This window comes from Schistocerca serialis, chromosome 5, assembly GCF_023864345.2.
Source record: "Schistocerca serialis cubense isolate TAMUIC-IGC-003099 chromosome 5, iqSchSeri2.2, whole genome shotgun sequence".
Classification (NCBI taxonomy): domain Eukaryota; kingdom Metazoa; phylum Arthropoda; class Insecta; order Orthoptera; family Acrididae; genus Schistocerca; species Schistocerca serialis.
Window position 1 is genome coordinate 232,190,656 of NC_064642.1, and position 17,061 is coordinate 232,207,716.

General features: G+C 40.3%; 1 protein-coding gene across 1 annotated transcript in view; it reads left to right on the plus strand.

Moving 5' to 3' along the window:
* LOC126481229 (ATP-dependent DNA helicase DDX11) overlaps positions 1 to 17,061 on the plus strand; it is a 164,943-nt gene that overhangs the window by 34,240 nt on the left and 113,642 nt on the right. Inside the window, exon 4 of the mRNA XM_050104842.1 lies at positions 13,961 to 14,161. Coding sequence (XP_049960799.1) covers positions 13,961 to 14,161 — 201 coding nt within the window. The remainder of the gene's footprint in view (positions 1 to 13,960; positions 14,162 to 17,061) is intronic.

Genomic DNA, 17,061 nt, shown 5'->3' on the forward strand with positions numbered 1-17,061 from the left:
GGGCTACTGATATTGTCTCCTATGTCATTAATATAGATCAGGAACAATAGAGGGCCTATAACACTTCCTTGGGGAACGCTGGATGTTATTTCTGTTTTACTCAATGACTTTTCGTCTATTACTACGAACTGTGACCTTTCTGACAGGAAATCATGAATCCAGTCACACAACTGAGGCAATATTCCATAGGCATGCAGTTTGGTTAGAAGATGCTTGTGAGGAACGGTGTCAAAACCTTCTGGAAATCTAAAAATATGGAATCAATTTGACATCCCCTGTCGATAGCACTCATTACTTCATGAGTATAAAGAGCTAGTTGTGTTTTGCAAGAACAATATTTTCTGAATCCGTGCTGACTACGTGTCAGTAAACCATTTTCTTCGACGTATTTCTTAATGTTCGAATACAGTATATGTTCCAAAACCCTACTGCAAATTGACGTTAGTGATACGGGCCTGCAATTCAATGGATTACTCCTACTTCCCTTTTTGGGTATTGATGTGACTTGAGCAATTTTCCAGTCTTTTTAGGTGCGGATCTTTCTGTGAGCGAGCAGTTGTATATAATTGCTAAATATGGAGCTATTTTATCAGCATACTCTGAGAGGAACCTGACTGGTATGCAATCTGGACCGGAAGCCTTGCTTTTACTAAGTGATTTAAGCTGCTTTGGGACACCGAGGATATCTATTTCTATGTTTCTCTTCTTGGCAGTTGTTCTTGATTGGAATTCAGGAATATTTACTTCATCTTCTTTGGTGAAGAAGTTTCAGAATATTGTGTTTAATAACTCTGCTTTAGTGGCACTGTTATCAGTGACCTCACTGTTGTTATCGCGCAGTGAAGGTATTGATTGCGTCTTGCCACTGGTGTGCTTTATGTATGACCAGAACCTCTTTGGGGTTTCTGCCAGATTTCGAGACAGAGTTTCGTTGTGGAAATTATTGAAAGCATCGCACATTGAAGTACGCGCTACATTTCGAACTTCTGCAAAACTTTGCCAGTCTTGGGGAGATTTTGCGTTCTTTTAAATTTGGCATGTTTTTTTCGCTGCTTCTGCAACAGCGATCTGACCCATTTTGTATACCATGGGGGATCAGTACCATCACTTATTAATTTACGTGATATATATCTCTCAATTGCAATCGATTCTATCTCTTTGAAATCATTCCATAACTTTTCCACACTTACGTGATCATTTCAGAAGGGCTGGAGCTTGTTTCTTAAAAAGGTGTTAAGAACATTTTTTCAGCTTTTTTAAATAGATGTAGTTTGCGTTTCTTTTTGATGGTTGTAGGAATTGCAGTATTCAGCCTAGCAGCTACTGCCTTGTCGGTAATTCCTGTATTTGTCGTGATACTCACTATTTGTCCAGGATTATTTGTTGCTAAGAGGTCAAGTATGCTTTCGCAACCATTTATGCTTCGAGTGAGTTCATGTACTAATTGTTCAAAATAATTTTCTGAGGAAGCATTCAGTACAATTTCGGATGATGTTTTATGCCTGTCGCTGGCTTTAAACATATAATTTTTCCAGCATATTGAGGGTAGGTTAAAGTCACCACCGACTATAATTGTATGAGAGGGGTACCTATTTGAAATGAGACTCAAGTTTTCTTTGAACTGTTCAGCAACTGTATCTTCTGAGTCAGGGGCCAGTAAAACGACCCAATTAATAGTTTAGTCCGATTGTCAAGTATAACCTCTACCCATACTATTTTGCAGGTACTATCTACTTCGGTTTCACTACAAGGCCACCACCAATTGTATGTAATCTATCCTTTCTGAACACTGTTAGATTGTTAGAAAAATTTTCTGCTGAGCCTATTTTGAGCTTTAGCCAGATTTCTGTACCTACAACTATTTGAGTTTCAGTGCTTTCTATTAGGGCTTGGAGCTATGGTTCTTTCCCAACAAAGCTATGACAATTTTCAACTACAATACTGATCATTTCTACAACAAACTTACTGTGTTTTACCTTTCCCCTTTTAGACGGATGCCCTTTCTGTGGTTCCCTGAGGCCCTCTAACCTAAAAAAGAGCCCATTCCCTCCCACACAGCCTCCGCTACCCGTGCAGCCACTTCCTGTGTGTAGTGGACTCCTGACCTATTAAAGGGAACCTGGAAACCCCCCACTTGATGGCACATGTCAAGGAATCTGCAGCCTACACGGTTGCAGAACTGCCTGAGCCTCTGATTCAGACCCTCCACTCGGCTCTGCACCAAAGGACCACAGTCGGCTCTATCGATGATGCTCCAGATGGTGAGCTCCGCCTTAATCTCGCAAGCAAGACTAGCAGCCTTTACCATTTCCGCTAGCCGCCCAAAACCAAAGAGGATCTCCTCCAATCCAAAGCGACATACGTCACTAGTACCGACATGAGCCACCACCTGCTGTTGGCTGCACCCTGTACTCTTCATGGCATCCGGAAGCAGCCTTTACACATCTGGAATGACTCCCATGGAGTGCATACTGGCTTCCTTCCCCTCCTTGGCAACCATGTTCCTAAGGGGCCCCATTACGCCCCTAACGTTGGAGCTCCCAACTACCAGCAAACCCACCCTCTGTGAACGCTCAGATCTTGCGGGCTGAGAAGCTTCCTCTGGGAAAGGGTGGGTGACTGCATCCAGCTCCAAGACATCATCAGCCACAGATAACGCCAGAAACATGTTTGCCAAACGAACTGGGTAGGCCCTACGATCGGCCCCTCGGAAGTTTTTCGCTGCTTTACAGACTTTGGAATGATCTCCCACTCAACCACTGGTGAGTGGTCAACCTCAGTGCAGTCAGTACCCGGGGCGGCCACAGCAGTGGACTGAACAGGAGACACGTGGGATTTGGCGATGATCCTTTTCAGTATCACCTTCTGGACCAGTGCTTGATTTTTACTGTGGAACACTACGTCCTATATCTGGCCACCCAGTACATCCGGCAACATGTGCTTCCAAATTGTGTCATCTGCTCAGATTCTCTCTGTGCTCTTCAGAGCCTTCACAGGCTGTACTCAGTCCACCCTTTAGTACAATGGATCCAAGTCTGCCTCCAATAACTTATGGTGGGGGTAGCCAATGTGGTGTTCCTGTGGTTCCTGGTCACATCAGGAAACGAGGCTGTTGTTGCTGCTGCCAAGGCTGCCCCTCTTTTCCCTCGACCTGCTAATCATTCTGTTCCCTCGGATGATCTTCATGTCACAGTTTGGCGGCGTGTAGTTTCACTTTGGAATGCACAGTGGTCTTCTCTCCAGGGGAACAAACTCCTGGACATTAAACCTCTCCCAATAGTGTTGTAGACTTCCTCTCAGCCCTCACGTTGCAAGGAGGTCATTTTAGCCTGGCTTCATATAGGGCACTGTCGTTTTAGTCACCATCATTTATTAAGTTGTGACCCTGCCCAACTCTGTGCCTACTGCTCTCAACCCTTGACAGGTCGCCACTTTCTTATCTGGTGCCCATTTTTTAACTGTTTACATTTATGCCTGAGTTTGCCATTTATTTTATCAGATGTTTTAGTGGGTAATACACATTCTCTCGATAGCGTCTTACTTTTTATTCACTGCAGCGACCTTTCGATACAAATTTGATCACCCCCTCCCACCCCTCCTCGCCGGGACCTCCACTATCTCAACGATATTTTGAGAAATTTTCCCTAGGGACTTCCTTGTCCTTAGCTGCTCCATTTTTTAAAGTTGCATGATTGGGTTTTACCTTTTTCACTTCAGGCTTTTATTTAGTACTGTTTTTTCTTACGTTATGATAGGGGCACATATGACCTTAGCAGTTTTGGGCTCTAAAGAACCAACCAACCAACCAACCAACCTGCCTTTGATGGGGTGGGTGATGCTTGTGACCGGACTGGAGTAGGTGGTGGTGGGAGGATGTATGGGACAGGTCTTACGTCTAGGTCTATTACAGGGATCTGAGCCATGAGGCAAGGGGTTTGGGGGGGGGGGGGGGGTTGTGTGGGTGAGGAGACCAAACAGCGAGGTTATTGGTCTAATTGGATTAGGGGAGGATGGGGAAGGAAGTTGGCCGTGCCCTTTCGAAGGAACCATCCCAGCATTTGTCTGGAGTGATTTAGGGAAATCACGGAAAACCTAAATCAGGATGGCCAGACGCGGAATTGAACCGTCATCCTCCCGAATGTGAGTCCAGTGTCCTAATCACTGCACCACTGCTTGGTCAAGGGGTCGGGAGCAGGGGTTGTGTAGAGATGGACGAGGATGTTGTGTAGTTTTGGTGGGTGGCAGAATACCACAGAGGAGGACAGAGGGATGGGAATGATAATGGGTAGGACATTTCTCATTCCTGGGCACGACGAGAGGTAGTTGAAACCCTGGTGGAAATTTTGCACGGTTGTTTCAGTCCTGGGTGGTACTGATCCACGAGGGGAATGCTCCTCTGTGGCTGGACGGTCGCAATTTGACAGACAGTTGGTGACTGTAGAGATAAGGTATGGGAGATCTATTTTTGTACAAGGTTGTGAGGATAATTACGATCTGTAGAGGCCTCTGTGAGACCCTTGGTATATTTGAGAGGGACCGCTCGTCACTGCAGATGTGACAGCTGTGGGAGGTTAGCCTGTATGGAAGGCCGTTTTTTTTGGTATGGAATGGGTGGCAGCTGTCGAAGTGGAGCTATTTTTGTGAAGGAGGTCAACATTGAAGAAGGTGGCTTGATGGGTTGAGTAGGACCATGTGAAACTAATGGGAGAAGGGTGTTGAGGTTCTGGAGCAATGTGGATTGGGTGTCCTCACCCTCAATCCAGATCATAAAGATCAGCTAAAGATGTTCGTGATGTTTAAGTAAAGTAGGGGGTCAAATATCGACAGACCTACTTCGCGTACCATATCTGTTTCTTCAGAGAGCGTATTTGAAGAAAGATGTATGTGGAGTTTGTGGAAGCCAGGAGAATGCTGACTACTTGCTGGGCATCTTATATGCAATCCATGGACCCAGAAGACGTGTGCAGAATAAATGGCATCTCTTAGCAGAAAAAAATTGATGTTTTTTTGATTGCAATGTAAGAAATCATTTGTATTACTGTTAGATGGTCAGCGCTCTTGTTGGAGTTCTCAGAGAGAAGAAATGCATTTGTGTCATGTTAATGAACTGAATTTTAAATGCAGTTATGCAACAAACATCTGGTAAAGAATGGTTGAAAGTGAAAGTATGTGTTCAGTTGTTATTTGATAATTTGGTGTAAGTCATTAACCGGAAAGCTTTAGCAATTTCCTGCAGCAGAGAAGACGCTTTGGAGAAATCCACACGAGCATGGCACAGCATAGTTGGTCCCCAAAATTCTACTTGGTGACCAGAATTACCTACAAGCCAGAGTCATAAAAAAAGAGGTAATCCTTTAACAGAACATTATGACACACGGTACAGGATGCAAGTGAAATAGTACTGGACAGTACCAAACTAAATTGAACCAACCAACAACACCCAAATGGATATTTTTTATTTTTGCTGTAAGGACAATGTGAAATTTAATTGGGAGAATATATTTAGAGATTCCAAGAATGTTAACAGGCCAGTCTCATAATGAACCTATATGGCAAAGATGTCGTCAATATGTCTAAACAGAACCAGGGGCTGAAGGCATATGGAATCCAGGAAAGGATCCATGAAAAGGTTGGCGTAGGGAGGAGCAATTCCGGTCCCTGTGGCTGTGCCCCTCTGTTTGTATGCTTGCCTCTCAACGGTAAAGTAGTTGTTGGTAAGAATAAAGTTGGTTAACGTGAGCAGGAATGATGTTAAAGGTTCGGAATCAGATGCACACTAACTGCGGAAAGTTTCAGCGGCAGGCAGATGCTGGTATAGAGGGAGGTGGCATCAGTGCTGACAAACAAGGGATGTTGTGGGAGTAGGATGGACACAGATTTCAGTTGATCCCCTTCATATAATCCTCCGGAATTTATGCCAAAATCACCATCCACCAGTGGCAAAGAACTGGGGAATTCATAATCCAGAAAGAGGTGTCGAAAATGAGCACCAAAATTACTGTGGGAACTTTAGTTTCAGAGAGATGGAATGTTACAAGAAGGTACATCAAACTTCACAGTTGTGGAGAGAAAGAAAGTGTGGACCATCGACATTGCCATCCCACGTGATAGCAGAATCAAGGAGCAACAAGTGAAAAAACTTAGGAGGTACCCAGTGGGACAGAGCCCAAAGAACTTACACGGCACTTAAAAACTGTTGATGTTAATAAAATATCAAGCTGCCAAGTACAAAAAGCCTCTGTAACAGCATCTGCATGATTTATACACCAGTACATCACATAGTTCCTAGACACTTGTGGAGTGTTTGACTAGTGATAACAATTTGAAGTTTGGGTTGTGAACTGCTTAGTACATTATCATTCAGGATGATCTGGGATTCAGTCCAGTAGTCCCTGTTTAGAATTTCTGCTATTTTCATAAGCCACTTCAGGTAAATATTGAGCCTGTTTCTTGAACAAGTTGTGATCTGTAGAAATCTGCTGTACTTATAGTCAATTTTAAATAGCATTAATTCAAGCCCCTAAATATAATATAGATTCACAAGTCCAGATTTCCTGTGGATATATTTATCTTGTTGTTGTTAGTTGTACAAGGCTATAGGTCCTTGGATCTGTTTTTATATTAGATGTGATCTTTTAACTTTATAAGCTGCAAACATTTTGCATAATGTTTGTTTCTTTGGCTTCAAAAACAAAAACAACAAAGCAAGTTAGGTGCACTAAACTGTCGCATTGTATCAGTGTTGCCAGCTTTATGCTGGGAAAAAACAATATGGCACCATCTTGAAAACTTACAGAAATCTGTAACTGTCAATAGACTGCCAAGATTCAGCACTGCTACTGTCTCTCTACAGCTGTATACTGACTGAACCAGATTGATAGGTGGAGCAAGGGCTCAATACATACAAAGTAAAAAAAAAAAATCACTAGAAAAACATCAAAATTAAAATCAATTAAAATATAATTTTGCTTAAGTTACAATTATAATTTAAAGGTTTTCAAAATCTACAGATGACATAAATGACTAAATTGTGAAGTATTTTTTGTAATAATATAATTACAGAATGGATCAAAAGTGTTGTGAGAAAGTAAACTGAATTGCTTTATTACAGTGTTTTTTAAAAAATACCTAAATTACTTCGGGATTACGGCAGGCAATTAGTTGCTAATGTATTTTTGATATCTGTGTGTAAATTGTGCTCAATTTTATGCATTAATTTGTGTGCGGAAAACCATTATGATCCAATATTAGATATGTAAATGTATTCACAATAGCAGGAATACTGTGTAATTTACTCGTAGTGTGTGTAATGATATTGGATAGGTGATTGAGAACTACATAAATATGAAGTACATATAAAATTGATGTTCAAACGGTGATAAAACCATGACTATACAAAATTGATTGGTGCACATAGCATGCAAGCAAATTATGCGGCTGTTGTATTGTCCGTGGTTGAGTTGGGTATTGTGTGTGCTTATTAATGTTATCCCATTCTGTCACATTACACTGTGGATTAGTGTAGTGCCTTTGTAAACAACTGGAAAATTTAAATGTTGTGGTGAACTTTCTAAAACCCACAGTTATCCAATCTATTTTCCTTAGCTGCCACTGTTGAAGTGGATATTTTTGGAAATGTATCCTCGAAAATTAATTAAAATAGTATGTAGAATTTAGAGAACCTGGTATGTACATTGTTTTTCCATGTACATGTCATCCCAGGTTCGATTTGACAATGCCCTAGGAAAGTATGTATTTTATGTCACAAGAAGGTTCTTTAGAAGGATTGCAGTTTTGTGGGTTTTATCAAGTCTGTCTTTAACTTCATTATTTAACAGTAATAATTACACACACCAAGATATTTTATAAATACTTTACAATTTTCCCTCAATATCTGTATGTACGTGGTCTAAGATCGGCGCAAAACTTTTTGATACTCTAGTAGCTGCATTTACCATTTTTGCCATGCTAAAAGTGTTCAGAATGTTTTAGAAGTTATTATTAATTTCACCCTCAACACCTTGTTTAATACTTTTGAGATAGCGACGGATTCCCACGTGTATACTGGCATACGCAGTGTCAAAAAGATACATGGGCATTGTCTCGAAAAGTGTTAATGTTAATGTATCCACATATTATTAGTTTTGGAGGCTGTGACTCTTTACAAGCCTTCAATTAATTTGTTGAGGAAACAGACCACATTATCCCTAAGTGGGTGGAACATGCACATAATGATTAATTTCTTATGGACGTCTAGCCTTGTTGGTTTAGCAGCTGCCAGTTCCAAATGTTTACCTATACAAATTGTGATCAGATCTTCTCCAGTTTTAAAATTTACACCACCTCTGATATAAATACATGATGCCCCACTTTTTGAGATAATTCTGCAGTAGTGAGTTGCACATTCATATGACGACAGCACTATACGCTGTATTTCATTGTTTCTACATCACTGCTGTGTAATGCATTTCACTATTCCATTCAAAGAGTGTAATAAAACTTCAAGCTGATGTACTTTAGTTTTAATAGACTGCACGTTCTGATCAAGAATAGATGTTCTGAGAAAATTTTTGTGGTGTTTTTCCACTCCTGTGTGGTAGAATCTATCTTTCGTGTACAACTGAAGAAATCTCATAAACTGGTTGTGAGATACTTTTAAGGGAGGTGAGCCCGTTGTCATGATTTACCCTAGGAAAAGGCATAGTCCTCCCACCCAAAACAACAGGTATCCGACCTTATGTGGTCCCACACCTGCCTTGTGTACATCACTAATATCCCCCCCCCCCTCCCCCCCCCCCCTCCCCCCCCCCTGCCCGCACTTTCCCAGTCATGTTGAGGTGCAGACCACTCCTGGTGTAACACCATCTCCCAATATTCCAATGTGCTCCCAGTCAGTAGCCATGAGTGCCATCTCCAGCTCTGTACCGACGTGCTGTACAGCACTACCAAGATAAGGCAGATTATGCCACTGGAACAGCTCACATTGGTGCTACAAGTTAGGCCAGTATTACACTACCATATTTCTTTGTCAAAGTTGATATGTCAGGGAACTTTGTCTAATCTCGCCTGTCATCAAATAAATATGATCAAATCTATGACTCTCTGTGGATTTGATCATAAAAATCATTCTGTTCGCGCGCACACACACACACACACACACACACACACACACACACACACACACACACACACACACAAGCTTCGACTAAAGTGGAAGGGTGAGCAATGGGCACAGTGAATTCTATTAATTTTGTGTTGATGGCCAGGTGGAATATGCTGCAGGCAATATGTCCACAATCACAGCTATAGCCATTCACCTCTACATCTGGGAACATCCAGGCAGCTTTTCAGCAAGCTGGAATAGAGGATGTGGTAACACTAAAATAAAAGATTCTTCCTTAGCTTTCCATTCTACCCTGTGTACTTTTGAACTCTGGATGCCACAAGTTAAAAAAGTGCTTCATCGGTTTCATACTTTTTATTAATTTTGTAGTTGTTGGAACACTAATTCCATTAATTAAATTATTCAAAAATAAAAATAGTTCTTATTGCACATACAGGTGTACTAAACATTTATTTACCTTTACATAGTCTCCCTTCAGTGCTTTATAAATTGCTTCACACGTTTCTGGAATTATTTTGGTTAATGTACAATAGGATGTTTGAGTGCTTTGTTGTAAGTAATAGTAGCTCTCTCCTGTATCAAGAAATCCTAGTGTCACAGTTTTCCCATCTTCTGCAGGTACAGCATTTCTCGAGAGAGTATTGTGTTTTGTATTATGAGATGCCACTTAACTGAGCAAATATTGAAATACATTGTAATCCATTTGTAAGTAATTTGTATATAAGACTTGATGTCCTCCACTTGCATCTCTCGTGACAAATTTTGCTGAATGCTTTTTCTATTTTAATGTAATACCTATGACTACATCCAAGTATGTTTCCTTTTTTTCTGCAGCTTTTCTTCCAAATAGACACACAATGCAATTGTCATACTAGCAGCTGCAGTGCATAATAACAAGTTGTTATCCACCATCTTGAAATCTGACAAAAATCTGCCGAATATTTTATCATATTTCTTTGCCAAAGAAGCTATCTTTCTCGGATCACTACTTTTGTTGTACTGAATCAGTGTGGATGTCATGCGCATGTCCTATTAGAACTGCACAGGTGTGTCTGCACCACTTTACCAGTCAGATCAACCTGATACCTGCTGAACATGCTTAAGATTCATCTGCATATCAGTTTATTGATTTATTGTAGCAGCAACAGATGACACTCCAGTGATACTTGATTTAGGTCCAACAAGAGTTACGGCTGTTTTATATGCAGAAAAAAGTGTCACATGGCCTAAGGAATTGCTAAAAAAAGGGGAATGCAGATTTGCATGCCAGATTGTTGCAAATAAACAATTGTGTTTTACATGCCTCAATTCCAGTTCAGGTACTCTTGTTATTAGTTTTGATATATGAATATGAGTTTTGTGTAATATCTTGATCATTTATGAAACTCATCAATTAGAATTACCATAGATTTGGTTAATGTGTTTCAAGTGAACCACTTCCTGATTTCCAACATTATGTCACTTATAACAATAAATAAGAAATCCACCTATATTACATGGATTTCATTATGAGGGTTTAGCTATCAAAAGAGAGTGTCCCATAGCAATTTCCAAGCCTGAAAGGTTCTCTGTGAATGAAAGTGTTAATTTGTAAGAGGCTTTGTAACATTTGAAACGTTTTACATCGGAGAGAAATTAAGAGTTACGTTGTAATCCCCACTATGCTCCTCCTCCTCAAATACCGAAGCCGAAAACATAGGACAGTGCGAAAACCATGGACAAGCATCTTGTGAATGTAGAGAACAAATGTGTGTAAATAGTAAGGCTACTGTCAGAATCCATGCAAGGCTTCACAAAAATTGGCGCAATGAGCGTGAGATTGTCAGAATCCACGCAAGGGTTCATAAAAATAGATGCATTCGGAGTAAGACTGCAAAGTACAAAAACAGGAGTGTATGTAAGTCAACATCTCTCATTAAATTTTTTGACTGCCAAAATACAGCATTGTGGAAATGTATGTGACTTATTATCTGATTCATTTCATCCATTCTTATCCATAAAAAGTATCATATTACATACAGAGCATCAGTAGCTACCACCAACATTGTATCATACTCCCTTTCAATCCTCTCTAACAACTTTTTCCTAACAACCCTCTTTCTTTCATGGTTGTATATCTGTGGAATAAATTGACAAGGATTGGTACCAATAATTTAAACATGTTTCACTTGCAAATTTTGATGTGTTAATCTCATAACAAGCATAGACTAAAGCATTTGATTTAGGTTCAGAAAACAGGTCAAAAATCTATAGTAAAATTTCACCACAGAGAGCTGATGCTAATAACAATTTTCCAATAATAATACAATTTTGTTGTAGAAAAAAATCTAAGAGCAAGTTATGCTTAGCTCAATTTATCGGTTTATCTTCCATCAATCATTCGACCAAATAGTAATACTTCTCCCACAGAATATTCTGCAGCCTATTTTTAGATGACCTGGTTTCAAATTAAGTACGTTTTTGCCTATTAAATTTAGCTTTTAGACATAATTTGTAAGGTTTCCAAATTGTTTGTTATGTTGTTAATGGTGTAGCCTGATTCCAGAGAATGAGCTGGAGTAGCACGTTTCATTAAATGCTCTTCTTCTGATTGGTGTGATGTGGCCAATATTTCAGTTCAGAGTACCACTTGCACTCTAAATCCTCAGTTACTTGTTGGATGTGTTCCAATATGTATCTTCTCTGACAGTGTTTGCCATCCCCAACTCCCTCTAATATCGTGGAAGTTATTTGCTCATGTCTTAGCACATATTCCATCATCCTCCCTGTTGAGGGGAATGTAGGATTATTGTAGGGAGAGTTCCCCCACCTGCACGATAGTCATTATTCTTTACTGAATTAGCCCCTTCCCCTGTTCCCGTTCCAGCACTACACAGCCCTCTATTCCACTGATGCACCCACATTCTTTTTATCCCCCCCCCCTCCCCCCCCCCCCCCCCCCCCCCACACACACACACACACACACACCAGCCTGCCCTCCATCTAACTTCCCTGCTGCACCTACAGGGCGTGATCAATAACTAGTAGGACTGAGTTGATTTAATTTTTTTTATTGACCTAACTGGTACAAATGCTTTGAACCTGGGAAAGAGGAAGAAATCCGCTGGTGACAGATCTGGACTGTAGGGAGAGTGAAGCAACATGGCAACTCTGTGCTTGGCCAGGTGTTCCAAAACCTGCAGCTCGCAGTGCCTTGGCTCTTAGTCGTGGTGCAGCTTCCAACAAGCAGCGCTGTCTGGCTGCACTCAGAGGACACGTTTGTGCAACCTTTCAAGTACTTCCACATAAAATTTCTCATTCACAGTATGTCCGGGGGCACAAACTCCCAGTGAACCATGCCATGACTGTCAAAAAAGCAGATGAGCATAGTTTTGACCCTTGACTTGCTCATTTTGGCTTTCTTCGGACGTGGGGAATTGTGCCACTCAGTGCTCTGGTGTTAGATCTTTGGGTCGTACTCAAAACACCATGATTTGTCACCAATAATCACATTGTGAAGAGAATGTGGGTTTTCTTGGAGACAGTTCAGAATTTCCTGCGAAATTTGCATATGATCAGTTTTTGTTTGTCACTCAGGATTTTTGGCACAAACTTGGCACACACCTTTCCCATGGCCAAATCCTCGGTAACAAATTTTTGGATGGTACTGTATGAAATCCTTATCGCATCAACCATCATACGAATGTTTAAGCACCAGTTGGAGATCAGTAGCACCTTCACCTTGGCCACATTTTCATCAGTCCTTGAAGTTGATGGGCGACTAGTGCACTGGTCGTCTTTGATGAGCTCTCGCCCCTCTCGGAATAGCTTGTGCCACTCAAACATTGTTGAGCGGCTCAGGGTAGCATCGCCGCAGGCGTCTTTAATCATTCCGAGGATCTCCGTCAAGGTTTTCCCGAGTTTCACGCAGAATTTGATGGTGTAGCGCTGTTCGAGATTTTTTCTCCATCTTGAAACGTGACCGCACTACTGAACAGAGGACCAAAAAAATTGACGTGCTCACTCTACACTTTCCTGCAGGTGACTGGAAAAAATATTGGTCTCTCCAAAACGCTCCCCACTACATACTCAGGTGGTCTGACCCCCTCCACCGCTCCATTTGCGCTGAAGAAATTCAGTTTTTCCCACTTCGTTTCTGTATGCTCCCACAAGCAGCACTTCACTGTCCCTGTCCCCCCCCCCCCCCCCCCCCCCCCCCCCCCCCTACTGTACATCCCTTCCCCTCCCCGCCTCAGCCTCCTCCTTACCTCCACCATCTAGTTTGCTGCTTGCAGTCTGGCCTTGTGTGTGTGTGTGTGTGTGTGTGTGGGGAGGGGGGGGGGGGCACGCATGTGCATTATAAAATTAGAGAGATTTAGATTTGACCACACACGAGGTACAGGCAGTTAAATTTACCCATGCAACATCTGTTAATGGAATTGCAAAGAGGTGCCAGTGTATGAGTACAAGTGTAGTAGGTATATAATTTTCAAACATTTATCACAAGAGCTTTGAGGGAGAGACAAAAAGCATAGAAAAATGTCCTCAGTAAATGTGAGTGGCTACAAATACACTTTTACATTGCTTTGTGCCTTTTCTTTATCTGTAATTAAGTCAACTAGCATTATTTTTAAAAGGAACTTTGGACCGTGCCTGTCTTTCTCACTGTTATTACATTTCCATAATAGTTTTGTCTGTGCTACTTATTATACTCAGTCTTGTCCTGTGTTTTCCTCTGCTGCCTGCAAATGTATGATTTAGGGTACTGAAACTTTGATCTGTTTTGAACATTTGCTAATCATGCTATGTTTCTCTAATAGTGCTCTTACATTATATTTTCTGTTTTACATCCTACAGGAGGCTAAGAATACTGATAAGAAATCTTGCCAAAGATCTGAAGAGTCTCCATCGGTTCCCGCAATGAGAGATTTAGTTACTGATGAAGATGAAATTTTGTTAGAAGAGTATGAGGAAAGTAAATGTGAAGATGGCACTACTGACGTCACTGAGGATGAAGAAGATGAAGAGAACCAGCTGGATGAGCCAAAGCCAACCCAAGTACTTTCACTAACATAATGTGACTTATTGTAGAGTAGCTTTAAAAGTGCGTGTAAAATATGTCCGTGTGTCAAGATATTGATGTATCTGAAGAACAAGTGAGCAGGCAGTTATGTGTCAGTTGAATGAAATGTTTGTCAACTGGAAGGGTTCTGCGAGTAAATAATAAAGAAAAGTGTAGTATAAGTAGAAACACTGTAAAATATTGAATCTGTCCTTTCATTTGTTATGCCAGAAAATGCACTAACATAATGTGTTTAGCTGAAGATTACGGTTATGTGCGAGGGTTGTGTAGTTTCACAAAGGAAGTACAGAATTCTGAAGAAAAATTGAAATCGTGAAAATGTTCTTTTCTAGTACTTTAGAAAGATTATCTACGTATACATACATACAAGCCGTTGTTCAGTGCACTTTGTACCATTGCTACTCATTCCTTTTCCTGTTACACTCAGAAATTGAGTGAAGGGAAAATGATTTCCTCTGTATGAACTCCAGTCTTTCATGTGCTTATTTCTTTTCAGAATATGACTTTCATTAGTTATAGCCCCACATGAATGGTGTTCACTTCTAAACACTTTTTTAAATGTTGCACCAGCTTCTTGCCCTGCAGAGAAATTCTTCGCTTGGGGACTGCACTAGTTGACAAAAGGGTACATTGTATTCCTCCTCACCTTCACACCATTGTTTCAAATTCAGGAAGAGGTAATAGTGGCTGGCTGTGAGATCAAGACTTTAAGGTGTGTGGTTGAAAAGTTGCTAATGAAAATAATGAATCTTATCCTTGGTACAGGTAGCAGTGTGTGGACGTATGTTGACATGCAAAAGGGCTACCTCAGATAGCATTTTCCCCCAACAATGATTCTGGATGGCGGGTATCAGTTTGGTGAGCATTATTCGGTAGATTTAAGATATAACTGGTTACCCCCATTTGATGAAATCAACCAGAAGAATGTCCTTTTCTCCCCAGGAAATGATGGCCATCGTTTTAAGACCTGAGTAAGGGGACTGCTTGTTTTTTCCCTCCAGTTTTGGCATGATCGAATGGTGCCACTGCATTGACTATTGGTTGATTCTGTGGCGCTGAAAGATATCCATGTCTCATCGCCCATAACAGTTTGAGAAAAGAAATCATCCTCATCCTGTCGACATCAGTCCAAAAACACTCATTTGTTTGACACTCTTTGCTCTTTATGTCAAATGGTAAACATTTTTGGAACCAACAGTTCATACCAAAATATATTATATCTATTTTGTGACAGTTATGTAAATAGTGGTAGAGGAAATTCATCAACCAGTAAATGAGTTGCCAGCTTTTGGAACACCTGCTGCACGATCTCTTTGAACTGGATGTCAGGTTTATGACTCCACGTTTATTTCACACATCTGTGCACAGCCAGTTTTGAATACTCAGCCCATTACTCATTACTGTGGGCTCATAAATTAAGTACACCTCCTGATAAATTTGTATAGCTGTAGATCCTTTTGCATATAAAAATCAAATGCAACTGTGCAACTGGCAACTGGCAGTAGCAGTGATATTTGAAGGCATTTCACCCAGTTTAAAAGACTACAGAATCAAAGCAGTTCCTTCTACAGCTTTGTTAACAATTGACATGGTTCTGCCTTTGTGAAACTCTGTTCTGAGATGCCAGCGTTTAAATATAATCAAATAGCCCTTACTTTTTAAATATGCTTCATACCTATATAATGTCAGTTGCACTCCAAAACATTTCTACAGTCTTGCTCAGTATTTCAGTTAATAAGTACAGTAGACCAGACTAAGGTACAAACTGTAATTCGCCCTGTGCTGTTTGTCTGTAAATTTAAAGTTAAAACAATTTCAGATCATGTCATATCCATGGCATTTGGGAATTGCAGAATAAGTTGCTTTTTAAATGTTTCTCCAAACTGCCATCATCAGTTCATATGATAGTGAATTATGAAACTTTGATAATGTGACAAATGGACTATTTGTTGTAAATGTGTCTTCTTCTAACCCTGAAAATGTGATCTGTACCAAATATTGTGGTTATGAATTTCCCTTTTTATACTGATTTGGCAGATAGTGCCCCATATTACAAAATATAGGATAGAGCAGGATATACTGTGCCATAGTGCACCTTAGTGGTTGAGTATTAAAGTTTAGAGTCAATTTTCTTCAGAAATAAAGCTTTAGTGTTACAAATGAACATGTAATAAACTTGCCATTCCAGTGAAAGCCTGTCATCTTCTTATACACCTAAAACTTACACAATGAAAAGTTTGATGTGGGCATATCTGCAGTCACATAAGTTTGTTTATTTTGTGCAGCAGGTTGAAAGAAAATGGCTTTTCTTTGAGTGAGATTACCGCTTGAATGGTCTTTATCAAAATGATTTTCTTTTCCTTCTGTAGAGTTCTGTATTGTCTCCCAAGCAGGTCAATATGTGTCACTGGCATACCCTGTAATGATGACCAATTCTGTAGAGCACCTGGGAAATCATTGACATAACATGCAAATAGGAATGGGCTCAAGAGGAACCTTGAGGAACCCCAAAGTTTGCTTACTATCATGGATATTATCTTTTCCATTGATTTCTGAGTACTGTTTCCTGTTGTCTAAATGCGATTGTTCTAACAGCTTCAGTTTTCAAGTGATACATAATTTTTCTGTACTGAATTACAGTGGTAATGGTAATATTCTATAGTCTTTGGGAAAAGACGTAATTTGAATCAAAATAATTGTTCTTAAATTTATTTACAGTGATTTAAATTTTTTTCTATGTAACTGTGTTGTTGTATATTATTAAAAAGGTAACCTGTTAGCAGGAATAATACGAGGGTTATTCCAAAAGTAAGGTCCGGTTATAAAAAAAAAATCAAAACTAAAATGTTTTTTCAAAACAATTGTTTTATTTACA